General features: G+C 42.2%; 2 protein-coding genes across 3 annotated transcripts in view; one reads left to right on the plus strand and one right to left on the minus strand.

The window, feature by feature from the left end:
- Nucleotides 1–402: 402 nt before the first annotated feature.
- Nucleotides 403–11,834, plus strand: METTL21C (methyltransferase 21C, AARS1 lysine). The gene is made up of 4 exons (XM_006141510.2): nucleotides 403–532; nucleotides 3,610–3,761; nucleotides 9,675–9,792; nucleotides 11,229–11,834. The coding sequence occupies exons 1-4, from the start codon at nucleotides 403–405 to the stop codon at nucleotides 11,621–11,623; spliced, it is 795 nt and encodes a 264-aa protein (XP_006141572.1). The 3' UTR covers nucleotides 11,624–11,834.
- A 14,973-nt stretch (nucleotides 11,835–26,807) lies between these two features.
- Nucleotides 26,808–27,895, minus strand: part of TPP2 (tripeptidyl peptidase 2) — an 81,617-nt gene continuing 80,529 nt past the window's right edge. For both annotated transcript variants that reach the window (XM_006141512.3, XM_006141511.3), the window contains one exon: nucleotides 26,808–27,461. In XM_006141512.3, coding sequence (XP_006141574.1) covers nucleotides 27,372–27,461 — 90 coding nt within the window. In that variant the 3' untranslated portion in view covers nucleotides 26,808–27,371. The remainder of the gene's footprint in view (nucleotides 27,462–27,895) is intronic.

Below are 27,895 nucleotides of genomic sequence, written 5' to 3' on the forward strand. Positions count from 1 at the left end.
GAAATACATCTTAGACCCCCCAGAACTTAGTGATGTGCTACAGTACATGGTGGTGGTGGGGAAGGGGATTGGCAAAGGGTGATTTTGTAAATCAATGGAGACTTGCTGTGGCCTCTGGAGACATGGTGCCTGCTCCCCAGCGACTGCTGCTCTCGTTAGCCTCTCGGTGCACACAAGCTGGCGGTATTTAATGGCCTCCCTGTGCCTTCCTCTGCGCAGAGGGCAGCTCCTTTGGCGGTTGCTTTGCTCACCCAGGGAACTAAGCCGAAAAGCAGCCGTTCTTTCCGGCTCAGCAGATGCTAAGGCGATAAGCTACACTTTTTGGAGCCGGCAGGAGAGGCAGACTTGACTTGGGCTGAGCGACCGGGGTCTGGTCCAGTTCTTTCCTGTTAGGCTCGAGTGATGGACGTGTGTCTGAGCTCCGCGCCGCAGCCCGCGCGCGTCGGGAGGGCTGCGACCTGCCCGGATGGCTGTGTGGAGGCGGTGAGTGAGGGCGCGCTCCTGACGGATGGCACCGAGGGACCCCAAGGAGGTAACCTCCCCCTTCTCCTCACCACTTTTCCTCAGTTGCTTTCTTGGCAGTGACATTCTCAAGTAAACCTCAGTGACAAGAACTTCTTCCTTGTAATGCTAGATTTTTACCATAAAGATCAGTAGCAACAGGCCCTTATGCAAGCATAAACAGCATTTAAAAATAATGATTTTTTTCATAATTTACTCATCAAAGTCCACAGACTGTCTTGTGTATAAATTGAAGACTGTTATATTTTTATAATACAAATTTTAAAAAAACCAACTGGATTCATTTCCGTTTTTGGCCAAGATGCATTCTTGGCAAGCTTCCTTCTCATACAGCAGGTCCTTGTAAATCAAAGTGTATTTTCCCATTAGGACAATGTAACAGTTTAGAGTTGCATTTCTGGGCATGGATTCAGTAGTAAATAAATAATAGACATAACAAATGAGGCAATAAAAGCCAAGATATAACATTTAAAACGTTTATAATCATTTGAAGTGGTAAAAATAAGCCCTGACTCTACTAAATGAGGGTGTGCATTTATTTTTATGAAGTCATCTACATAAAAATGCAGCTATGCCTTATGTCTAAAATGCGATCCCTGTAAACCACCAGACTAACACAGAAAATGAAAGTACTTCAAGTGCAATAAACACTTCTGTGACCAAACTCTTTGTCTTCTACAACTTCAGAGGGTCTTATGGGAGAATATTTATATGCTTGTGCTTCTTCACAATGTTCATCAGGCAATGTAACTGTCAAGTTTAATATTTGTCTGTTGATTTCCCTGTGGAATGATGAGTTATTCATAATTACTCCAATGCCTTCCCCCACCCCCATAGTCTTCAGAGAAAAATACGTTCCCAAATGGTGAAGGGAAGGAAAGGGGAAAGCATGCCTTGGGTGAAAGGAGGGTGGTACAGGGATACTGGCAGGGGCTGGTGAGAGTCACCTGTCCCCACATGTGCTGACTTATACTGTCACCTACACTTCAGAACAATTTCCAGCTGGCTACTGAATGTGGTCATGATTAAAATTTAAATTGTATAAACTTACTACAAAATATATAGAAGACATAGGTGTATTTTAAAATGAAGGTAACACTCAGAACTCACCACTAATTATTTCACTGCATTTTACTAACATTTATATTCTTGAGATATTCAAGTTTACTGTTGATGGTGTGGTAGAAGTACCGTTCAGTGGTGTGCTACAACACATCTTTCTTCTTGTCCCAGGAATCAGCCCTGGTATAAGTATTTACACCAGGGCAATGGTCAAATCCTATAATTCAGCACTCTACGTCTTCCTGAACTGTGTGATGAACATTTAACAACAGCAAGCCCCCATGGATTCCTCTGCCTTTTTATTGTCTCTGAACTGTATATCAGAGCCAGCCTCTCAGTCCCATGTTAGAAATAAGGGTCTCTTTAATTATTTATAAACATTGAGTCTGTTTTGTTAGATATCAGTAGCTTCCCATAATAAGAGGTAGTGAAGGCTATAGGTCTCATCCCTACCCTACAGCCTCCCTGCATCCTCTACCAGTGTACATGACAGCAAAGAACAAAGTCTCAACCCTGAATTGGCTACTGTTTATCAGCAGGTTCTTGTAAGATTGGAGAAGCCCAGGTCTCTCGAAGCTCACTTTTTTGGACAGGGCAGAGAATTCTCCTTCAAGTGATGGACACACCAAGTCAGAACCATGGCCAAGAACACTCTGGAGCTAGGGACAGCCAATATGCTGATTTCAAATAAGTCCGTTCACTCATGCTGTGGTCAAGGACCACTTCCTAATGGACTGCACATTGACCCTTGTAAAATGTAATCCAAATGAATTTCTAGAAAGACAACATGAAAATATACAGATATAAAATACACATCTCTTGTTTTTTTGTAATTAAATTCCACAGACCTTGTCAAAATGTTGGCGATATCTCAGAAGGTCTACCCCAAATTTCTGTGCTTTCCTTTATGGGAGTCTGTTACGAAGGTTTAACGGTTTGCAGACCAGCAGCCTAGACCTGCTCTGATGGATCCTAAAATCAGTGATTATTGAAATGGCCTGTAGGCCTGGTCGAGGGACGGGCTGCTGATCAGTTTCACCAGGGCCCACTCCCATTGGCCTTGTATTCACGTGATCTCTGTGCCCCCAACTCCCTCCCGTCTGGAGCACACGTTTCCTAGTGACTGCTCCTTCTAGCTGTTTTCCGAAGCCCATGTTTCACCCTTGGTTAAAAATTTTCCAGTTACATCTCAGGCAAGAAAGGCAAATTTCATGCAAATAAAACTGACCTTTTAACCCCCACAGACTCCTCACTTAACTCCTTCTCTTGCTGGGCCAACATCGCTTCCTCTGCTGCTGAAGGCCCCTGAGTATGGGTGTGCCCAGACAGCACAGCCTTCCTGACATTCTTGCTCACTGTTCTTTGTGTTCCTAAACACCCTCGACAATGGGTGCATCCACCACGTCAGCCCCGCCCGATCAGGTGCCCTTTTCCTCTCATTTTATATGATATCTGAGAGCTGCTCTGTGGGTCATGGGTTTAGAAGAGTATTTAAAGCAATAGTAACTTAATAGCCAGAGCTCAGCTGACAGCCTCCTCCAGGACTGTAGAGCTGGCTCAGCCTTGGGTGGCCTGGACCTTTTGAGGCGCAGTTGTAGAAAGGATTTAAGGAACACACTCCAGCCAACTTGAGGGAATGTTACTTCAAGAACCTAAAAATAGTCAGGTGCATGTTTACCTAGTCCCTCCTGATCCAAAGAGCTCATTTTGCCGTTTGCTAGTAAGCTGGCTTTCTCCTGTCACTGAATCATGAGTGGGGATGAATCTACGCCTTCTGCCCTCTCCTGAGTAAAAGGAAGACCCAGGGCATCTTTTGGCATTTTGTTATAAAAATGTCATGTGTGAATTTCATGTCCCTGTCACCCCATATATGGGTTTTGGGCTAATGTGCAGGCATGGCTGTTGATAGCCTACCCCCTCTGTTATGGAGAGGCTGCTCAATCTGTCCCCACCTCACCAACTGTACCGTGTATATGCGCTTGGGTTAACAGATCATCGAACTCATGCAGCTGTTCTGCTTCACAGATTCTCACGAGACAGAGCCATCCCTTCACAGCCTCCAGACCTTTGTTCCGACCGATTATGCCAGCTACACTCTGGAGCATTACCAGTTTGTGGGCAGGAAGATCATCATTCAGGAATCAATCGAGAGTTACGGAGCCGTGGTGTGGCCGGGGGTGAGCGCGTGTACATTTGTGGTGTCAGGATCTCTGGTGTCACGATGTCCCGTGTCTGTGGTGCCATAGACAATTCCTCAAGTGCTTTACATATTGGGCTTCTCAGGTTGAAGACTGATTGCCTGGCCCCCTCAGGGAGATTAGCGGTGTGCTGAGGTCAGCAAAAACACAGCATTTCTTCCAGATGCATTGGCTTTGTTTTAAACTCAGTTTCTTGAAACTGTTATCTTTATATGAATAAACTTCACTATATTTGCACAATTTATACGAATTATTAAGGAAAACGTGGGGAATTGAGAATTTAGACAGCTCACTTCAGTAGAAACCCTCAGAAGCAGTACTCTGCCTCCTGTGACCCCTGCCACAGCCCACAAAGAGTGGCACTGAAACAGGAGTTAGAGCCAGACCCCGCCGTTTCTGTGCTCTGTGGTCACAAATGTCTAGCTCATCTCCATTTACTTCTGCTTCATGTGTAAAATGTGGACGAGCTGGTGGTGACGTCATGGTGGTGAGAATGAACTCAAGTGTTACCTGGAAGCCTGTATTAGTATCACTATTTCTGAAAACAGGGTCTTGCCATGTCTCATTCTCCTGCCTAAGCCTCTCACCAGGGTTCACAGTGATATACAACTAGGTCCAGCTGTGTTTTTGGACAGGGCCTGGCTGTGTTGCCCAGACCAGCCCCCCAGCTCACAATTCTGCCTCACCTTCCCAAACTCTGGGCCTCCACATGTACAGCATCACACCTGGCCTTTAGGTCGGACCAGGAATTGAACCTGGGCCCCCATGTGGTTCCAGTTTGCAGAGCCCAGTGACTCAGCTGTGTGTATTAACGGGGCTAGGGTTGGGCTTGGCCAAGGTCAAATCATTAACGTAAAATTATTTTCACCTTACAAGGGAGAGAACGAGGGCCCAGGGAGGTTCACAGGTTTGGTGGAGCCATTTGGGCGCATTGCCGAGCCAGGCGGGGTGATGGCCCTCCCTCCTGGCAGCTTGCAGTGCAGAGGCTACCAGCCCGTGCTGATAGAGGCTCCAGGTTAGATCTGCTGACTACATGCACGTGAACTGCACTGTGATCCTGTCAACATGCAGGTCCTGATTCAGAGGGTTGGGGGCAAGGCTGAGGGTGGGGGTGGAGGCTGTGAGCCATTGTCTACAAACTTCCAGGTGGGCAGCACTGCTGGTCCAGGGACCCTACCAGATGTTCAATGGGGAGTAAGGAGAGGGGCTCCTCACGGCCTCCTCATGGGCCTCTTCATGATCTCGTCATGGCCTTCCCAACAAGGAGGCTATTTTTACACCTTGTGCATGTCAGGATGATTTCTTTCTCAAACTAAAGCTTTTCTTTGCCTTAATAAGTTTGGAACTCATCAAACTACTTCACAGCCTCCTGTTATAACAGCCCAGTTGGTGAGTAGACAACTATAGCAGTGGCATCAGAGATTAAAGAACATTTGTCCACGTGACTGTTGTAGCCTCAACAAGAACTCAGTCTTTCACATACCAAATAGCGGCGCCCCCCCAGGACCCGAGTTCCCCCAGGCAGCCATGGAGGGTAGGAGAATGCCCTCCTCTGTGGAACAGGTCACTTCAGAGTCTGCTCACAGGGCCACGGGCTGGGGCGTGTTTGCCATGTCTAAAGGCAGCTCTGCTGCTGAGAAACCATGACTGCATGACGAGGCCTAGGGGCTAGCCCCTCTCTCATTTTGCCGTTTGCTAGTAAGCTGGCTTTCTCCTGTCACTGAATCATGAGTGGGGATGAATCTACGCCTTCTGCCCTCTCCTGAGTAAAAGGAAGACCCAGGGCATCTTTTGGCATTTTGTTATAAAAATGTCATGTGTGAATTTCATGTCCCTGTCACCCCATATATGGGTTTTGGGCTAATGTGCAGGCATGGCTGTTGATAGCCTACCCCCTCTGTTATGGAGAGGCTGCTCAATCTGTCCCCACCTCACCAACTGTACCGTGTATATGCGCTTGGGTTAACAGATCATCGAACTCATGCAGCTGTTCTGCTTCACAGATTCTCACGAGACAGAGCCATCCCTTCACAGCCTCCAGACCTTTGTTCCGACCGATTATGCCAGCTACACTCTGGAGCATTACCAGTTTGTGGGCAGGAAGATCATCATTCAGGAATCAATCGAGAGTTACGGAGCCGTGGTGTGGCCGGGGGTGAGCGCGTGTACATTTGTGGTGTCAGGATCTCTGGTGTCACGATGTCCCGTGTCTGTGGTGCCATAGACAATTCCTCAAGTGCTTTACATATTGGGCTTCTCAGGTTGAAGACTGATTGCCTGGCCCCCTCAGGGAGATTAGCGGTGTGCTGAGGTCAGCAAAAACACAGCATTTCTTCCAGATGCATTGGCTTTGTTTTAAACTCAGTTTCTTGAAACTGTTATCTTTATATGAATAAACTTCACTATATTTGCACAATTTATACGAATTATTAAGGAAAACGTGGGGAATTGAGAATTTAGACAGCTCACTTCAGTAGAAACCCTCAGAAGCAGTACTCTGCCTCCTGTGACCCCTGCCACAGCCCACAAAGAGTGGCACTGAAACAGGAGTTAGAGCCAGACCCCGCCGTTTCTGTGCTCTGTGGTCACAAATGTCTAGCTCATCTCCATTTACTTCTGCTTCATGTGTAAAATGTGGACGAGCTGGTGGTGACGTCATGGTGGTGAGAATGAACTCAAGTGTTACCTGGAAGCCTGTATTAGTATCACTATTTCTGAAAACAGGGTCTTGCCATGTCTCATTCTCCTGCCTAAGCCTCTCACCAGGGTTCACAGTGATATACAACTAGGTCCAGCTGTGTTTTTGGACAGGGCCTGGCTGTGTTGCCCAGACCAGCCCCCCAGCTCACAATTCTGCCTCACCTTCCCAAACTCTGGGCCTCCACATGTACAGCATCACACCTGGCCTTTAGGTCGGACCAGGAATTGAACCTGGGCCCCCATGTGGTTCCAGTTTGCAGAGCCCAGTGACTCAGCTGTGTGTATTAACGGGGCTAGGGTTGGGCTTGGCCAAGGTCAAATCATTAACGTAAAATTATTTTCACCTTACAAGGGAGAGAACGAGGGCCCAGGGAGGTTCACAGGTTTGGTGGAGCCATTTGGGCGCATTGCCGAGCCAGGCGGGGTGATGGCCCTCCCTCCTGGCAGCTTGCAGTGCAGAGGCTACCAGCCCGTGCTGATAGAGGCTCCAGGTTAGATCTGCTGACTACATGCACGTGAACTGCACTGTGATCCTGTCAACATGCAGGTCCTGATTCAGAGGGTTGGGGGCAAGGCTGAGGGTGGGGGTGGAGGCTGTGAGCCATTGTCTACAAACTTCCAGGTGGGCAGCACTGCTGGTCCAGGGACCCTACCAGATGTTCAATGGGGAGTAAGGAGAGGGGCTCCTCACGGCCTCCTCATGGGCCTCTTCATGATCTCGTCATGGCCTTCCCAACAAGGAGGCTATTTTTACACCTTGTGCATGTCAGGATGATTTCTTTCTCAAACTAAAGCTTTTCTTTGCCTTAATAAGTTTGGAACTCATCAAACTACTTCACAGCCTCCTGTTATAACAACCCAGTTGGTGAGTAGACAACTACAGCAGTGGCATCAGAGATTAAAGAACATTTGTATTCTGTTATAACAGCCCAGTTGGTGAGTAGACAACTATAGCAGTGGCATCAGAGATTAAAGAACATTTGTCCACGTGACTGTTGTAGCCTCAACAAGAACTCAGTCTTTCACATACCAAATAGCGGCGCCCCCCCAGGACCCGAGTTCCCCCAGGCAGCCATGGAGGGTAGGAGAATGCCCTCCTCTGTGGAACAGGTCACTTCAGAGTCTGCTCACAGGGCCACGGGCTGGGGCGTGTTTGCCATGTCTAAAGGCAGCTCTGCTGCTGAGAAACCATGACTGCATGACGAGGCCTAGGGGCTAGCCCCTCTCACTGGGCACGACGTAGGAAGCCCTTGGAGCTAGGCCTCGGATGCTCTGGGTGACCCTCTTTTCCTACTAGGGAAACCTTTCCCTCTCTCCTTAAGAGCCAAGGAACCGCTTTCCCCAAAACTCCCTTCTCTCTCCGGAGCAGTGCACGTGTCTGGCTGGTGTGACTGTGCACCCGGTTCCCGACAGCCGTCCTTGCTCACTGTCCCTGTCCACATCCTTCCCACCTGCTCACCTCACCATGAATCAGCCTCCGTTATGCCACTTCCTCCTTGCAGTGCCATGGTCATTGGCTCACCTGCCTCCAGCCCCACCACTACAGAGTGCCCCGACAGATGGCTGCACCATGAGCCATGGCTGCCTCTGCAGGGGGTCTGCTCATAGGGCTGATGGGACGAAGTGCAGTGACTTACAGGGGGAGACCTGCTCCTCCACACAAGACAACTGACAGAGGGGCATGACTCAAATCATCCTAGGTGCCCCCCCATGCCAACAGGGGCCCACTATAGAAAGCAGAGTTGGGAGGACGACGAGGGCTTACCTTGATATGTGGAAAAATTCCAGAGCTCATTTTAGTTTTTCATCTCAGTGTTTACATTCTTCGCTCTTCTCAATACTCAAATTTGGGGCCAGCAGGTGGTGTGGTGCTTAAGGTGGACTGTCCCATGACCGACCACGGCTCAAGTCCTGGACCTGGTGGCTTGCCTTCTCACTTTCCCTTTCTCTCTTTCTGGTGAGCACATGTGCCCTATAGCAAATTATAAAATGAAAAATAAATTAATAAAACTAAAGTCTCTAAAAGAAAAACCCTCAAATTCCATTCACTCTCTCTCCATAGTCTCTAATCCAGGGCATTGCCAGCTAACACCTCATTGGTGTAACTACAGACATCTCATGAATCAGTACAAATCAATACACATCCTTTATCTCTTTGTAGAAATGCTAGGGAAGGTAGGGGGAAAAGAGAATGATTGACAAAGGAAACAGCTGTTTGATTTCCTGTATAAACATTACATTAACTTATTCATAAATATTTTAAGTCTTCTTGTGCTACTGAGGGTGTAGCCCATGTCCTACTGACTGGCATCACCCAGGGCTGTGTGGACAATCAGAGTTCTGAGCCTCACTGCAGACCTACTGAATGATGATCTATGTCTTTATTTATTTTTTATAAGTACATTTATTTGTTTGTTTATTCATGAGAGGCATATACACAGAAAGAGAGAGAGAGACTCCAAGACAGTCCTCATGCTCCAATCTGCCCCGCCTCAGTCAGCCTGGTTCATGGGCATGTAGGTGCATACCTTGCATAGACAGGGAGAGCCCAGGATGCAAACCCAGGACCTTCCTATGTGGCATGATCATTGCACCATCAGCTGGCCTGACCCACATCTTTAATAAGGTACCGAGGGGATTATTCACACACGAAGTTTGAGAAGTACAGCTCTGACATTCTAAGGTGAGCTGCTTCAAAAAGGAATAAATAACTCCCAGTTGTCCTACTCAGCAGACGAGACCTAGGCGGCTGGATTTGGCTGAGGAGTTAAGGAGAGAGGTGTCAGACTTCTCAGCAGCAGAGCTGTCTCTGTCTATTCAGCGACATTCGTAGGCAGTCCGAGATCTGACATGACTAGACCGTGTAAAGAAGTAGCTGTTTTCCAGTCATTTTCTCGGCCTTGGAGGAGCTGAGCTAAGCCGTTGATCTCCCTCATTGTTGATGGATCTGGTCGGGCACAGGCAATTTAGCAAATCTGTTTTGTCCTGTTCCTTACATGGGATTTGTTGTAACTTTCATATTCCAGAGGTACAAACATGGCATCGATAAATAGTTTGGGTCTTAGGAACCCTTCAGGAAACTGGGACTACTTACTAATACATCTTATAGCACTTAAATTGGGGTACAGAGGGGTGGCTGTTGGTTTCCAGCATTCCAATGCCCAGGTGAAAACTGCTGCATGTGTTTTTTAGGCTACAGCTCTGTGCGAATATTTGGAGGAACACACAGAAGAACTGAATCTCCAAGATGCTAAGATACTTGAAATTGGTGCTGGACCAGGCCTTGTTTCCATTGTGGCCAGTATTTTAGGTTTGTTTGTTTATTCTTGACCTTGCTTCAAATGACTTTCCTGCGACAATGACAGTGAGTGTTCACATTATAAGTGGCTGTGGTTTAGGTGATTGGTCATGATTTCACTCAGCAATCTCCCCAAAATGTCATGTAGCAAGAATGACTTCTGTAATCCACACAGACAAGATAAGTGAATCTTAGGCTGAGTAGTTCCTCCAATCTATCCAGTTCCACATGATGATCCTGGGTCCAGAGGCATGACTGAATCACTATTATTGATCATTTCAAGCGGCAGTGTGGTGAGATGGGGGTGTTACTGACATCAAATAGGTGGAGACCAGGGAGGTGCTAATCATCTTATAGCACACAGGACAGGACTTCCCTGCCCCGAGAGTTATCCAACCTGAATATGTCAAATATGTCTGTACACCAACAGGGCCATGGTGGACAATTCGAGTTCTATGTCTTATTTTTCCCCCTTTATGAGAGAGAACAGGGAGAGAGAGGGAGGAAAGAAGAGAGACAGAGATACTTAAAAAAAAAAATATCCAGAGAGTGCATATGCTCACCAAAGAGAGACCGAGAAAGAGATGGAGAAAGCAGCCAATTTCTGCATCCTGCTGGGATTTAGGGCATGCGTGCATATATTCCTGGAGTTTTTGAAGCCACTGGGGCCAGTATTCGAATACTGATTAGTGTGGGATCTGACTCTCTTAACCACCAGACTATGGGGCCTGCCCCACAGATAAAGACTTTTTGTTTGTTTTAAGAGATTTTTACTATAGGGTGTGTGTACTCACTGGAGACAGAGAAACAGAAAGCTAGAAATCACCCCCTAGGGAGAATGGCCATGTTCAATTATCCTTTTGGGATTTGGGGCACACATGTGCCTGGTGTGAGTTTCAGGCCACCAGGTCTGGGACTTGAACTATGGTCAACCACATGGGAGTCCAGAGCCTTAATCACCAGGCCACCTGCTGGCTCTGAGGTAGGTATTTTTTTTTTTTTTGGAGAGGTTTTCGCCATAGGGCGCGTGCGCTCGCCAGACAGACAGAGACATAGAGACAGAAAGTGAGAAATCACCCCCCAGGGGGGATGGTCACGCCGCAATCCCTTCTCCTCCATTCTCCTCTCGGGATCTTGGGCACGCACGCACACGCGTCCGGCGTGAGATTTAAGCCACCGGGTCCGAGACGCGAACCGCGGTCGACTACGTGGGAGTCCAGCGACATAGCCATTATGCTAACTGCTGGTTCCCTGAGGTAGGTATTTTTGATAAGAGTGTTGCCAGTGTCGATGTCCTGCCCCAGACTCCCAACAGTAAGGGAGACAGGTGTGCACACTGCACCCCTTGGACTTAGTTCTATCACTGGCACTTGTTCCTGAGCATATGCACAGTGTGACTGCCTACATGTTTCCAGGTAATTGTAACAATTTTTCTTTTCCTCTCTTAGGAGCTCAAGTCACAGCCACGGATTTGCCTGATGTCCTGGGAAACCTTCAGTACAATCTTTTAAGAAACACTCTCAAATGTACAGCACATCTGCCTGAAGTGAAAGAACTGGTATGGGGCGAAGATCTGGAACGGAACTTCCCCAAATCCACATTTCATTATGACTATATCCTGGCCTCAGATGTGGTCTATCACCATTACTTCCTGGACAAGCTGCTGACCACCATGGTGTACCTCTCCCAGCCAGGGACCGTGTTGCTTTGGGCAAACAAGTTCAGATTCAGCACTGATTATGAATTTTTAGATAAATTCAAACAAGTTTTTGATACAACGCTTTTGGCTGAATACCCAGAGTCATCAGTCAAACTTTTTAAGGGGATACTAAAATGGGACTAAATTAAACAAAATACCTTTCAAAATGCTAGTGTGTCTTTTGAGCTGCGTTAGAAGTTGCATTGGCAATAAATGGCTTCTTGTATGAGATCAGTAAGGTAGGAGATAGAAACAACTTGTGTATCTAGGATAAATGCAAATTATTACTGCAGCAACGTTCTAAAGTACTTTGAAATTAACTATCTACAGAGAGTCACATAAACACATGAAAGTAGCTTTGTTAACTTCTGAATCTCAGTAGAATGTTTAATAAATTTTACATGAATGAATAAATAAATGCCCCCTTGTGTGTGTGCATAGTCATTTATTAAACCAATAAAATGCTGAGACTAGTTTTCACGCTTTCATTACACACACTTGTAGACTCACGGTGAGGGTTAAGACCTACAATCAATTCCTGAAACCTTTACAAGTATCACTTGAGAATAAAGGAATGAAGGAAACATCAATCATAATGGGTCAAATGAGATATGAATAAAAGATTTTAAAGAAACTACTTAGGTAATGGATTGCTTTAGTTATTACATTTTCTGACTATTTGAGGATTTAGCAGGATAAAGCTTCTAAACAACTTGTTTTTACATAGTTCTAACTCTATTGTTTTCTGATCTTAATGAGTGTGACATATTGGGACCAGCAGATGGCATAACGGTTATGTTGCTGGACTTCCACATGGCCAACAGTGGTTCAAGTCCTGGACCCTATGGTTTCAAACTCACACCAGGTGTGTGTGCATGCATGCCCAAAATCCTGAAAGGAGAATGGAGGAGAAGGGATTGTTGTGTGGCCTCCCCCTTGGGGGGTGATTTCTCACTTTCTGTCTCTCTCTCTCTGCCTCTCTGGTGAGTGCATGCATGCTATAGCAAAATTCTCTCTATATATATTTAAAAAACCATGAGTGTAGCATATTAAAACTACTCTGTGATAAGTTTTCATAGTGTACAGGCAGACAGTACCAGGAATGAGTGTGTTCAGGCTATTATAAGAGTAGAGACTAGAAGCAGAGGATGCCCATCAAACTAAAAAATGGTGAAGATGCAGGAAGTGGCAGGGAGGGAGGAATCTTTCCACAACCACAAACTCCTTAAGCATCTGCTAAAGTAGAAATTAAATTCATTCCTTGCCAAATTGTGTACCCAGATAGTTTTGTATTGAGTTCTACCCGGAAGTCATCTGGGGAATCTAAGGACATGTATTCTTTATTTTTGAAGCGCCTTTATTTATCAAATGTATAAAAACTAATTTATTTTCTGATTTCCCTATTTTCCAAAGGATAGCATACAGAAAATAAATCTTCCTGTCTAAAATTCTAATAAGGTATTACCTTTACCTTATTAAAAAAAAATTGCTATAAGGCACATACACTGCCTAGAGAGACAGAGACAGAGAGAGGGAAAGTGAGAAAGCAACCCCTGGGGGGATGGCCATGCCACAATCTCTTCTCCATTCTTCTCTCAGGATTTGGAGCACACACATACCACACACCCAACATGGGACGCTGAGTTTAGAACTCTAACCACGGGGTTAGCCATGTGGGATATAGTCACTTCAACCATGATGCCACCAGCTGGCACTGAGCCACTGCTGGCTTACATTTTTTAAAATCCATTTATCTGTTGATGGACTCTTAGACTGATTCCATATTGTGGTTATTGTGAATAGGGCTGCAGTAAAAATTGGAGGGCAGACATCTCTATGACCTATTGATTTTTTTGCCTTTGGATATATGCCTAGCAGTGGAATTGCCAGAGCATACGGCAGTTCTGCTTTCAGTTTCCTGAGAAATTTCCTTGTTTTTCATAATGGCTGTACTAATTTATACTCTCACCAATAATGTACAAGAGTTTCCCTTACTCTGTATTCTCACTGCCATGTCTCATGCTTTTGTCTTTTTGATGTTAGTCATTCTAATTGGAGGGAAATATTCATTGTGGTCTTGATTTCCATTTCCCTTATCATAAGTGATGTTAAATATTTTTTCATGTACTTATAAGTACATTTTTCTAATTTTCTTTTTTTTTTTTTTTTTGAGAGTTTTTTGCTATAGGGCATGTGTGCTTGCCAGAAAGACAGAGAGAGACAGAGAGATAAAAAGCAAGAAATCACCCCCTGGGGGGATGGCCACACTGCAATCCCTTCTCCATTCTTCTCTTGGGATCTTTGGCATGCATACACATGTGCCCGGAGTGAGTTTAAGTCACCGGGTCTGGGACTTGAACTGTGGTCGACTACATGGGAGTCCAGCAACATAGCCATTATGCCAACTGCTGGTCCCTATAAGTTCATTTTCTATTGAGTAATGTCTATTCAGAGAACTTACTATCTTAAAATCAAATTTTTTTTTTTGACTATTGAGATGTTTGTGTTCCTTTATATTCTGGTTACTAATCCCTTGTCAGATGTATAGTTCACAAATATTTTCATTTATTCTGCCAGTTGTTCCTTCACTCTGCTGATTATTTCTTTGTCGTGCAGATTTTTAGTTTGATATAATCTTCTTTCTCCATTTTTTTTCACTATAGGGCATATGCGCTCTCCAGACAGAGAGAGACATAGAGACAGAAAGCGAGAAATCACCCCCTAGAGGGGATGGTCACGCTGCAATCCCTTCTCCTCCATTCTCCTCTCGGGATCTTGGGCATGCACGCACACGCGCCGGGCATGAGTTTTAAGCCACCAGGTCTGGGACGCAAACCGCGGTCAACTACATGGGAGTCCAGCGACATAGCCATTACGCTAACTGCTGGTTCCCCGTTTTTGTTTTTGTTGCTGTGTTTTTGAGGTTTTATCTAAAACTCTGCCCATATTTATGTCCTGAGTGTTTCTCCTATGTTATGTTCTACTGGTTTTATAGATTTTAGTTTTACATTTAAATCTTTAACTCATTTTTTAGTTCATTTTTTAAATATGGTGAGAGACAGGGGTCTAGTTTCATTCTTCTGCATATGATATTCAATTTTGCCAGCACCAGTTTTTGAAGAAATTGTCCTTTCTTCAATGAATTTTCCTGGCATATTTGCCAAAAATCAGTTGGCTGTTTATATACAGATAGGCTTATTTCTGGGTGCTCTATTCTGTTCAATTTGTGTATATCTTTGTAAGCTAGTACCATGCTGTTTTGGTTACTACAGCTTTATAACATATTTTGAAGTCAGGTAGTTGATGTGCCCAGCTTTGTTCTTTTGGCTCAGGATTGCTTTAGCAATTTAGGCTTATTTGTTGTTCCATATAAACTTTATGATTATTTCTTATATTTCATAAAGAATGCCATTAGTGCTTTTGATAGAGATTATATTGAAGCAATCAATTACTTTGGGTGATAGGTATTACACTGAACCTACCAATCACTTTGGGTGATATGGACATTTTAACATTAATTCTTCCAATCCATAAACATAAAATCTCTCTCCATTTTTGATGTTTTCTTCTATTTCTTTTATCAGCTACTTTATAGTTCTCACTGTAGAACTCTTTCACCTCCTTGACTAAATTCAAGATATTTTAATGTTTTGGTAACTACTGTAAATTTACTACTTCTCTTGATAATTTATTGAAAGAGAGAGAAGTACCCATGACAAGGACAGGGTCTCATCACATTGTGACATGACTTGACCAGCTAAGATAATAGGCACACCTGTGGGTGTACATTGCATGCTTTGTTTAACACAGGATCTAAACCCCAAATCTTCTTCTATGGATCTTGTATTGTGCAACTGCAACCTGCTGCTTGAGCTCCAGGACTAGAGGGAGACTGCATCTTGAGTTCTTTTTCAGCTAGTTCGCTCTTGGTATATAAAAACAATACTGATTGGGACCAGCAGTTAGTGTAATGGCTATGTCGCTGAACTCCCATGTAGTTGAACGCGGTTCGAGCCCCCGACCCAGTGGCTTAAATTCATGCTGGGCGTGTGTGTGCATGCCCAAGATCCCAAGAGAATGGAAAAGGGATTATGGTGTGGCCATCCTCCTTGTGGGGGTGATTTCTCACTTTCTGTCTCTCTGGCAAGCAAGTGCACAAGCCCTATAGCAACCCCCCCCCAAAAAATACTGATTGTTGTGTGCTGATTTTGTATGTTGTTAACTTCAGTGAATTGTCAGTTATAAGATTTGTGTGTGTGTTTAATCTTTAATTTGTTCTCTACATACGATCATGTCATCTGCAAATTGGGATGATCTGACATCCTCCTTTCCATATTTAGATGCCTTTTATTTCTTCCTTTTTGTGTAACTGCTCTGGCTAAAACTTCAGTACAATAAGAGGGGCGAAAATGAATATGCTTGTCTTCTAGGTCTTACAAAAACATTTTTAGCTTTTTCCTGTTCAGTATGCTAGTTACGAGTTGGTCATATATGGTCTTTACTGGATGCCTTCTATAACTAATTTTTTGAGACTTATTTTTATCATGAAGATATGTTGTATTTTATCAAATGCTTTTTCTGTGTCTGAGATGATCAGTTTTTGTCCTTCATCTATTGATATGGTGTTAGTTTTATTGATTTGTGTAGGTTGAACTATCCTTGTATTTCTGGGATAAATCACACTTGATCATGATACACAGTCTTTGATGTAATGTTGGATTTGGTTTGCTAGTATTTTGCTGAGGATATTTTGCATCTATGTTGAACAGGATTACAGGTCTGTTGTGTCTTTTTCTAGTTTTAATATCAAAGTAATGCTGGCCTCTTAAAATGAACTTGAGATAATTATCTTCCCTTCAACTTTTTGGAATAGTTTGACAAGATTCATGCTAGTTCTTTAAAGTTTTGTAAAATTCAGTAATCTATCTTGAGGATTTCTTTGATGGGAGATTTTTTTAAATCATTATTACTGATTTAATCTCATTTCTCATTATTAACATATTTTTCTATTTTCTCTTGGTTCAAACTTGGTAAGTTGTATGTATCCAAGAATGTATACACTTCCTTTAGGTTTTCAAATTTGTTTTCATATATTTGTTTGGAATAGTCCTGGATGATCTTTTGTGTTTCTGTCACTATCAGTTGTAAAGTCTTTCAAGACTTGTTAGGTTCGATAGTATGATTGATATCTCTAAAATTTCTTATCTAGATCATGGTTTGTTTTTGTTTTCACTGAATTGCATGTCACTAAGTTTCATTAGGATTTTTATTTTTTTGCTAGAGGCACTCTTCTACACTCACCACAGAGACAGAGACAGGGAGTGGGAGAGAAATTGCCTTCCCTTCATGGGAAATGGTCACATTGCAATCCCTATGCCTCCATCTCTCCTTCCTTTCAAGATTTTGAAAACACATACATACATGCCTGGCATGTTTCTCAGGTTGTTTGTTCTGATACTCAAACCTCACAGCCAGCCATATGGCATCTGCCTGCATTAACCACTAGTCCATAGAGGCGGCCCAGAAAACTTATTTTGTATTGTTTTTCAGATATTTCAAAAGATTTTCCTTTTTGGGGAGGTCTGTTATTGGAGGATGACTGTCTTTTTTTTTTTTTTTTTTTAGGTTTCATGTTATCTAGCTTGTTCATGTTTTTGTTGTCCTTACATTGATATTTGTGCACCTGGTGAAACAGTTGCCTCTACTCATTTTATAGTGTAGCTTCTGTAGTAAAAGACTTTCTCCTGGAGATGAATCCTAGGATGTTGGGTGGGTAGGGTGTGTTGGTTTTGGTTCCAGATGAACACTGTAGTGTAGTCTCTATGTGGTTTTTTATTTTAGCCTAGGTTGGTGATGCCTGCAAGTGCCTCAGTGGTGTAAGCTGCAGGGAACTATGGGACTGGTCTGCCAGCTGGGAGCTGGCTAAACTAAAGATGATACAAGTTTGCAGGAAGGCAGATTCTCTCCTGTGGTTGCAGGTGCAGTTCAAGGTTGGGCATAGGGCACTTGGCTGTTTACTTATGCTGTGACTGGGAAGGGCCATTCTCATCATTGACATATGTCTGGTTGTTGGGCCACCAGTCTCTGCAGATACTGGGTGGGAGGGGTTGATGCTGGCAGTGGGCTCAGGCTATAGGCCCGTTTCTGTGGTTCTGGCAAATGTGACTTTTAAACTTCTCTAATACCATGATAAAAAAAAAGGTAGATAAGTCCTACCACAGGCTGTCTGCAAGCTGGAGAAACAGCCAGAAGCCTCAGAAGCAGAGAGCCAAAGGGGGAGTCACCAGGTCAAGATGACATATGTCTGGTTGTTGGGCCACCAGTCTCTGCAGATACTGGGTGGGAGGGGTTGATGCTGGCAGTGGGCTCAGGCTATAGGCCCGTTTCTGTGGGTCTGGCAAATGTGACTTTTAAACTTCTCTAATACCATGATAAAAAAAAAAGGTAGATAAGTCCTACCACAGGCTGTCTGCAAGCTGGAGAAACAGCCAGAAGCCTCAGAAGCAGAGAGCCAAAGGTGTAGTCACCAGTTCAAGATCAAAAGCCTGGGTGTGCCCAGGAGTTTGCTGGTACAAGTCCAGAGTCTAAAAGTTGAAGAGCCTGGAGTCTGGCTGGAGGTTCGGGGTGCCAACTGCCTGCAGGAACCAAATATCAAATATGGCTATGGGTTAAGTCATGGAACAGGGACAAAGCAGGAGATGGTACAGGCTGAAGGAGACCTCCCCACCACTAGTCCCTTTATATTTGCTATAGAGCACAATTTAAAACTCACCAGTACTTTGCCATATGCTTTTTAAAACTGAGTTTGACATAAAGATGAATTAAAAGTAAAAAATATGAAAACTGTTGGAATGAGGAAATGGATTTTGTCTTAGGAACTTCTTAAAAGAATTTACAAATATTCTCCCTCTGAGTCAATTACCTGTGACAACTTCAAGTTAGATCAAGTTAGGTCTAGATCATTTGCTTTTTTTCACAAATTCCACTTATGCCTAGAGTTCTTAGAAAACTAAAGAAGATAGAATTTCTGCTTGTTCTGTAAAGAGAGGTTACAAAAATCAAAAAAACACATTACCCTCATTATTAAAATGTTTAAAGACTTCTCCTTTGAGATTAAAAAATTAAAAATTCCAACTATCACCATTTCTCTTCAACATTATCTTGGAGATTTTAACCAATGTAGTAAAGGAAATGAAACAAAAGAAAAGAAAACTAAAAAAAAAAAAAAGAAAAAAGAAAGAAAAAGAAAAAAGAAAATTTGAAATTGAAGAAATAAAACTGATACTATTCATGAATGTTATGATTATTTGTGTAGACAAGGATCAGCTAATTTGTCTATGGCAGGTAATAAATATTTTAGGATTGACAGGTTGCATATGGTTTCTGAGAACATTCTTTTTTTTTTTTTCCCTTTGACAGTCATTTAGAAAAAGGTAAAATACGTTCTTAGCCTGCAGAAACAGACTGTGGGTTGGATGTGGTCCACAGGCCATAGTTTGTCACCATGTGAAACTGTAGGTGATCTAAATTATTGGAATTTACAAGAATTTAGCAAGGTTACCAAATGTGAGTATGTAAGGTTCAATTTTAGTTATAAATTCTAACCACAAGTTATTAGAAAATGAAATTTAAGTAAAGACAGCATTTACATCAGATACTTGAGATTAAACCTAATAAAAGACATCTAAGAACTCCACACAAATGTATAGCATCACCGAGACAAATAAAAGAAAACCTAAAGGGAGAGACATACCAAGTTTGTGCACTGAAAGACATTTTTAAAGATGCCAATTTTCTCCAAATTAGTCAACAGATAATGTGAAGTCATAGTCAAAATCCCAATGTGCATTTTTTTTTTTTGAGAGGTTTTTGCTATAGGGTGCGTGCGCTCACCAGACAGACAGAGACAGAGAGACAGAAAGGGGGAAATCGCCCCCCAGAGGGGATGGTCACGCTGTAATCCCTTCTCCTCCATTCTCCTCTCGGGATCTTGGGCACACATGCACACGTGCCCGGTGTGAGTTTTAAGCCACCGGATCCGGGACATGAACCGTGGTCAACTACGTGGGAGTCCAGCGACATAGCCATTACGCTAACTGCTGGTTCCCCCAATGTGCATTCTTATGGAAACTGTCACATTATTTCTCAAACTATACAACAATGAAAAGGCCAAGGAAAGTTCAGACAGCCCTAAGAACCTAGTAGGAAGATTTGCTTTGCAAGGAGTCAAGTAGTATTTTAAAGATGCAATAATTGAGGTATCAATTAGTATTAGTTGGCATTATTAATACATGCTCTTAACATGTACACACAAATATTGGTGTTAAAGTGAACTTTAAAGTCACCTATTAAGAAATAGTAAGAACCTATAAGTTTAAGTGCCAAAATAATCATTTTAGACATAATTTCAAAGATTAGTTGCCTGCATTTTCTCCTTTATTGATACTATCTATTGAGAATATGAGTCTCTAAGGCATTTGGTGGTAAATGTTCTTACATACCCTTCAACTCCTCTAGATGGAGATTAAAATTTCTCTTTCAAGATAATGTGTTCAATTAACAGTAAGATATTATAAAAACCTATTTCCAAGATTTAAGACTAATATTTACAAACATACAAAATTATGTATCCTATTTTTCCACCAAAAGCAATCAATCAACTTGACCAAGACAGACTAACTTTCATTCTTTTAAGAGAAAGGAAAGAAAATAAATGTGCCTTATGCAATGCCCTGCTTGAGGATATGGGAGGTTATCAAAAAGCTCATGGAAAATGTATCTTATGAAAAAGTAGGCATGGATTTCAATTATTATTTTTATAATTTTTAGAAGGTTTTTGCCATAGGGCCCATGAGCTTGCCAGAGAAAGACTGAGAAGGAGAGTGAGAAATCACCTCCCAGGGGGATGGCCATGCCTCAATCTCTTTTCCTCCATTCTCCTCTCGAGATTTTGGGCATGCATGCACATGTGCCCAGCGTGTTTTTCAAGCTACCAGGTTCAGATTTAAACCGTGGAGTCAGCTATGTAGAATCACACACACACACACACACACACACACACACACACATATATATTTTCTTTTGGCACCAAAATAGATTCACATTTTTATTTCATCTTCTGCAAACTTCTTGAAGTCCCATATGTAAGACCAGCCTGCAAAAGCAGAAGAAAATTTGTAGAAAAAAGGCAGGATGCCTTTATATCTAGATAATGTGTGCAAGTACAGAATGTTCACCTGGTGATTCTTGAATATCCTACCCAATTTTACTTGCTTGCTACTGCTTCTCTGTCTTATGTGAGTAAGCGCAGGAGATACGTCAACCTGGAAAACATTGATTTGTTAGTATAAAGTTCAGTAATCAAGTCAGTTGACATCAGCCTAAGAATGGACATCCAGGTTAAGGGAACAGAACGAGTCCACCCACACATATGTCATCAATTGATTCTTCATAGAGCTGCCAAGGTAAATCAATGGGAAATTAGTCTTTTAAAACAGTAGTGCTAGCGCACACACACACACACACACACACACACCCTTGAGCCTTCTCTCATATACACAAACATTAAACTGAAATGGGTTAAAGTTATAAAACCAGCAAAATGGGACCAGCAGTTAGTGTAATGGCTATGTTGCTGGACTCCCATGTAGTCGACCACGGTTTGCGTCCCGGGCCCGGTGGCTTAAAACTCACACCAGGCATGTGTGCGTGCGTGCCCAAGATCCCGAGAGGAGAATGGAAGAGAAGGGACTGCGGCATGGCCATCCCCCTTGGGGGGTGATTTCTCGCTTTCTGTCTCTCTGTCTCTGTCTGGCGAGTGCACGCACCCTATAGCAAAAACCTCTCAAAAAAAATTTAAAAAATAAAATAAAACCAACAAAACTCCTAGAAGAAAGGATAAAATCTTCACTTTGGGTTAGACAAAGATATCTTAGATATGACACCAAAAGTACAATGCTAAATGGAAAAAAATGTTGAAATGAACCTTTTCAAAATTAAAAACTTTTGCTCTTCAAAAGATGCCATTAAGCAAGACATTGAGAAAAAAATATTTGCAGAAAATACCTGAAAAGGAGCTCGTCTTACAAATTAATAATAGGACAGACAATGTAACTGAAAAAAAAAATGGATAAAAATTAGGATAGACACTTTCCCAAAGAAAATATAAAATGTCTAATAAGCTCATTATTTATCAGAGAAATGCAAAATTAAACTCACAATGAGTTACTATAACAATCTCTAGAATGATCAAAGTTAAAAACTGACAATATCAAGTACTGATGAGGACGTTCAAAACCTGCAGCTCTTGCATACTGCTAGTGGGAATGTAAGACAGTCACTTTAGAAAACATTTCATTAGTTTCTTAAAATATTAAAAAGAAACATACCATTTAACTTGGCAATTTTATGCCTATGTGTCTACCTGAGAGAAAAAGACATACCCACCCAAATGACTTGTAAAGGAATTTTTATAGCAGCATTGTTCATGATTGCCTCAAGTATAAACAATCGCAATATCCAGTAACCAGTGAATGGATAGACAAGATGTAGTAGATCACACAGTGGAATATTATTTGACAGTAAAAAGGAATAAACAAATACACTCAACAACATGGATGAAACCCAAGGACATTACACTAAGTGAAGGAAGACACAAAGATGATGTATTATATGATTGCATTTATATTAAGTTCCTAGAAAAATCAAAACTATAGAGATAGAAAACAGATCATGTATTGTCTAGGGCTAAGGGTGGGACTAGAGACTGACCACAGATCGGCATAAGGAAGTTTTCGCATAACTGGAAATTTTCTAAAACTGGATTGTGCTGAGTTGCCCAACAGACACTGAACAGTACACTTACAATGGTTAGACTTAGTATTGGGTGGTTGGAACAATCATGACTCATAGAAAAACATTGAAAAATGTTAGGACTTTTCCAAAGACTCAATAGTATGTTATACCTCAAGAATGCTGTTTTAAAAAGCCATGGTTTCTTCTAAACATTATGTGAAGGCTTTCAAATCTTCTCCTTTTTCAAGTATACAATGTAATCTATTAAGAAAATTACAGCAAGGCTGGGAGTGGTGGCACACACCTGTGGTTGGACACCTGGGAGCTGAGGCAGGATGACTGTGACACAGAGACACTCTCTACACTACCACAAACATACACACACACACACAAATTGTAACAATGTAACAATTGTAACAATGGAACCCTGTCCCCTAAACTAGTTCTTAGACTTACAAATGTCACTTCTTTCACATTGGAAATTGGAAATGCCTTGGAAGGAAGAGGGATATGATCATATGTTTATTTTGTAAATGGATGCAAGTGTGTCCTTTCTGAAAAACTGGATAAACAGCACGTTACCTTTAAACTTATTATACAAATTTTAAGATATATGGAAAGTAGACAAACTGGACATTGTAAATAAGTGCAGTGTACTATGTGGCAACTATTGCTCATAAAGCTATTAAGGAGAAAGGTATTGTGAGCTCCTGTCATCATGTGAATTCTCCTTTTTTAATTTGCCAGGGGGTTCATGCACTCGCCAGAGACAGAGGAAAAAAGGTGAGAAAGCACTCCAGGCCCCAATGGGGCATGGTCACACACAATCCCTTCTCCATCTCTCTCCTTTTGGAGTTTTAGGCACTCACGCACATTCGCCTGGTGTGTTTTTCAAACCACTGGGTCCAAGATTTGAATTATGGGCTTGGCTATGTGGGATCAGCTCCCTCAACCACCAGGTCACAGGCTGGTGGTCTCTCCCAGGTGAACTTCCAACTCACAGAAAATCTTTTTTCATGTACACTTCCACTTACTTCCCTGTTCCAGAATAGGCAAATCCTTTTTTCACTAAATCAGTTTGTATCTATGTAAGTTACTAGTTGGTTGGGAAAGATATGATGCATTTTTGCACAGAAAAATATGTCATGACTTTCCCGATGACATAATACATAACCTTAGCACTATATGTAAAAATATAATTTTATACTTAATAATTTAATATTAACATATTAAAATATCCAGTATTCAAATATCCAGTTGCCCCATACAATGTCATGGCATTTAGTTTCAGAGTTTGTTTCAGTCAGAATCCAAGTAACAGCCACATGTTTGATTGATTGGTATTTCTGAAGTCTCTTAATCTCCTGGTTCTCCTGCCATCTTGCTTTTTGCGGCATTTCTACTGATTGCATGATGGGGACTGCACTGCCAGGGTATCCATGGGCTGGGAGCCAGCTAAGCAAACCTAGCTTAGGTCAGCCCAACTCCAGCCAAGTGACACTCATGAGTGAAAATAAATTACTGCGGTTGGAAGCCACTGAATTTTGAGGTAACAGAGAATTAAGGAGACACAGGCTAATATATTGTTTTAAAATTATATGATTAAAAACTATTACAGACTATATTTCCAGTTGTTTTATAACTCCTTTCCTACATCTTGGTTAAAACCCAGCACGGGCAGACGCTGGGGTGAATGTAGTTTACAGAACTGAAAGGAGAGACAGTCCCCAAGGTACAGTGCAGACCACAACGCCTGGCACTGACACTGGGAACTGTAGTCATACATGGTTGACCCTCAAAGGACATGGCTGGGAAAATTATAGTCACTTGTTTGCAATCTTCTCTCAGGGACTTCAAGTGTTTCTTTTCCAATAAAACCACTGGTGCTATAGTTTTCCCCTCTGGGTTTATCATGTAGGTCAGAGTTTATTTCTTCCTTTCTTATTACTCAAAAAATTCTCCCCACTGAGGGTATTTTTTTTTTGGTTTTGACAGGGGCAGTGAGAAAGATCCCCTTTTCTGTGTCCTTTCACTAACCTAGATCCTACAGGGAAAGCCAAAGACACATGACACAGACTCAATGATGGGTTGTAGTGAGTAGAGAATGAAACATTGCAGATAAAAAGACAGTTAATTCACATTAAGTGATTTCTGAGTTGGAAGAGGCACACGGAATACAACACTGTAAATTTTCATATAGGATTCTGGGGATCAAGCGGTTTGGCTTGCCAGTGCTTGAGCTGGGTCAAGGTGGCAGAGACTGGGTTAGGGCTTCCAGCCTCTGGATATTTCACTAGTGCGGCGGCAGAGTGAGAGGGGAAGTTTGAGATTACAGTGCCCAAGAAGAGGGCCAGGCTGAGTTATTCTGGGGCACAGAGGAGAGCTATCCTATCACATAGGCAATCGGATTCAGAAGAAATCCCCGTGAGATGGCTAAATGACCAGTATCAACTGGAAACTGCTCATCACTGGAAAGGGGCCACAGAATTGAAATCGGGCACACTCTGTACCATGTCCAAAGCTTCTTCCACCTAGCTCTGTCCCCATTTTCAGTGGGTGAGATGTAAGCACTGGCCACTATGACCAGAAACAGGAAGACCGGTTGACGTTTTTAGAGAACCATCTTAGCCCTTGTGGTGTTTTTTTTTGTTTTGTTTTGTTTTTTTTTTGCTAAAGGGCATATGCACTTGCCACAGACGGACAGACAGAGGGAAGCAAGAAATCATCCCCTTCACTCCGTCACTCTGCTCCTTGCCATAGGGCATGGTCATGCTGTAATCCTCTCCATTTTGCCCTCCTTTTGGTATTCTGGACACACGTGCACTTGTGCCTGGCATGTTTTCCTAGCCACTTGCAACTCAAGCTGCATGGTCAGTCACGTGGAATCTAGCTGTCATGGGCTAGCCTCTTTGTGTTACGTTTTCATCTAGAACCACAGAAACAGCAATTTGACTTTACTGAAGAGACCTTCTTGAGCTTACCAGCGTCCAGCTGTTATCATAGAAGCATAATATGACCCAAAGGAAAGTAGCAGTGGACATGGAAGCATTGCGTAACTGCCCTGCTGAAAGGTTCATAAATAAATGGTTATGTCTTCCAAAAAACTTCATTTACAGAACTAGGTCCAGTTGGGGCTCAAGTACCACAGTTTATTAACCACTGCTCTATCTAGATAGTACTTTCTAGGAATGGCAAAACCTAGGTTATGGGACCAGCAGTTGGTGTAACGGCTACGTCACTGGACTCCCATGTAGTCAACCACGGTTTGAGTCCCGGACCTGGTGGCTTAAATTTACACCAGGCACATGTGCATGCATGCCCAAGATCCTGAGAGGAAAATGGAAAAGAAGGGATTGCGGCATGGCCATCCCCCCCAGGGGGTGATTTCTCACTTTCTGTCTCTCTCTGTCTTTCTGGCAAGTGCACGCGCCCTGTAGCAAAAACCTCTCCCCCCTCCCCGCCAAAACGAACAAACAAACAAATAAATAAATTAAAGAAATTAAAGAAAACAAAACAAAATAAAATCCTGAGTTATAAAACAGGTCCTATGTTCTATAACTAGCAATTGATTAAATCAATCAGTAGTGTGGACTTGGGAAGTTACCACACCCTTTCTGAGTTTCTCAATCTTGACGGGATTAAACCTCTCAATACAGCGACCTAAATTTGAGCAGGTAAAAAAGTACAGAGAGAGGAGACAGAGAGAGAATGTGAGTGGGGCTGTTGGCTGTTCACAGATGGGACTTCAGACTGTAGATGTCTCAAAAACAGCATGCAAAATGTGTTCATACGCCTATGCCTATTTTTTCATAGGCTAATCTTTTTTATCAGATAAAATAAAGTTATGAATGACTCTACAAGACTACTAGTGCATATTTCACAGTGATAAATTCTAAGGAACAAGGTTAAAAAATGATACACACACACAACGTGGTATTAGATAAGTGACTACAAACTGACTACAGACTTTTTAATATTGTCTTCTTGTGTCTGTTTATTTCATGGAGGAAGAATGTGAGAAGCAGGTAAGAGTAGCCAGAAAGATAAAAATAATAAAAAATTAAACATACACAAAAGTTAATCACACAGTAAGAACTGGAAATATATTCAAATAATTGCAAGCCAATAAAAAACATTATAAAATAAATTACCTTATATTTAACTTTTTGTCTATGTATTTAATATATTTTTTCTCGCCTCAAATTTATTTATGAAAAATTAAGACCAACTTTAAGTTTTAATATTCAGTTTTTATTATTTATAAAAAAAAATTAAGGTATCAGAGTGCATATGGTGTACTGTGATCTTCGTTTTGCACATTTATTCACGTGTTTTACATTATTTCCACATTAATAAACATACTATGTGTGTTCCGTTACAATATCTGATAAAGATTTAGCTGTCTGGCACTTAAACATGTACTGTCAGTTCACTGTGATGCTCTGTACTTCAAGAGGGTGTGAAAATGACTTGCCTGTATTGACCCCAAGATGAAGATTTGTTAAGCAGTGATGCGCCAGCAACTGCCCCATATTTGTGCTGGTTTTGTGTTTTCTCCTTAATTGAATGTAAACGTTTGCCAAAAAAAATCAAATAATAATAAAAAAAAACCAACAAAACAAAAAAAAAACTGGGAATGAGGTTTTGTTAATCTATAGTCCAATAAATAATTTTAGCTACGCTTAATGTAGCTGGTTTAAGGCCTTCATACAATTGAAAAAATTAAAGCCGAGCATGTTAAAACCCTGTTCATTTATAAAATAAAAAATAGAATTTTACAGGTTTGCAGTTAAAAGTTACGTTTCAAAACCTATCATGCACGTAATAAGCTGCAACCCAACTCAAAGCCCTAGGTGCTGGCAGGCAGGGCAATCCTGGCCAGCAATACGAGGCATTAGGAAACACCAAGATGTCAGAGGTTTAGATTTACATGTATTAAGCCACACGCCAGTGAATTCTCTGATAAATACACATCATTTTAATAATCAGTATTTGATAGTGGATGAAAACATGCATTAGACTAAAAATGCCACATTTGTTTTTATATCCATTCACTATAAAACTTTCTTTTTTAAAATTTAAAGTCTTGGTTCCTATTTTAGAATACACAGTAATCAGGTGGATACATGATGGGGAGCCAGTTTTCAGTAAAAGATGCGCAATGGGTCCATCCCAGTAACTTCATGAGCTGCAACCAAACACTGTAAGTTAGTGAAGGAAATGAGACTTGAGAGGTTGGTGCTGAGGATGAATGCTGACCTAGTATTGACTGATAATGAAGCAGCAGCTTTGAGAACTTTCCTGCCAACAAGAACCATCATCAGCCCAGCCACCCACCCCTCTTCATACCAACCTCGCTTTCTATCAGTCAGCCACCTTCTCTGGCAGCCAGCCTGTCCTCTTGCCCATTATCCCCACTGAGGTCCCTTCTTTCCTACTAACTGCTTTGTCTTCCTTTCTTCCCTCCAACTCAACTCACTTGTTCCCTTCCCTCGGGCCAACCTGACTTCCTTCCTTTCATTTTCTTCTGAAGGACTACTATTAAGTTAAACAGTGCTGTAGACACTGGGAAAACAGCACAGAAAAAACTCACTCCTCACTTTCAGGAAACCTCTGTCTGGG

Source organism: Tupaia chinensis, unplaced genomic scaffold, assembly GCF_000334495.1.
Source record: "Tupaia chinensis unplaced genomic scaffold, TupChi_1.0 Scaffold000057_1, whole genome shotgun sequence".
Classification (NCBI taxonomy): domain Eukaryota; kingdom Metazoa; phylum Chordata; class Mammalia; order Scandentia; family Tupaiidae; genus Tupaia; species Tupaia belangeri.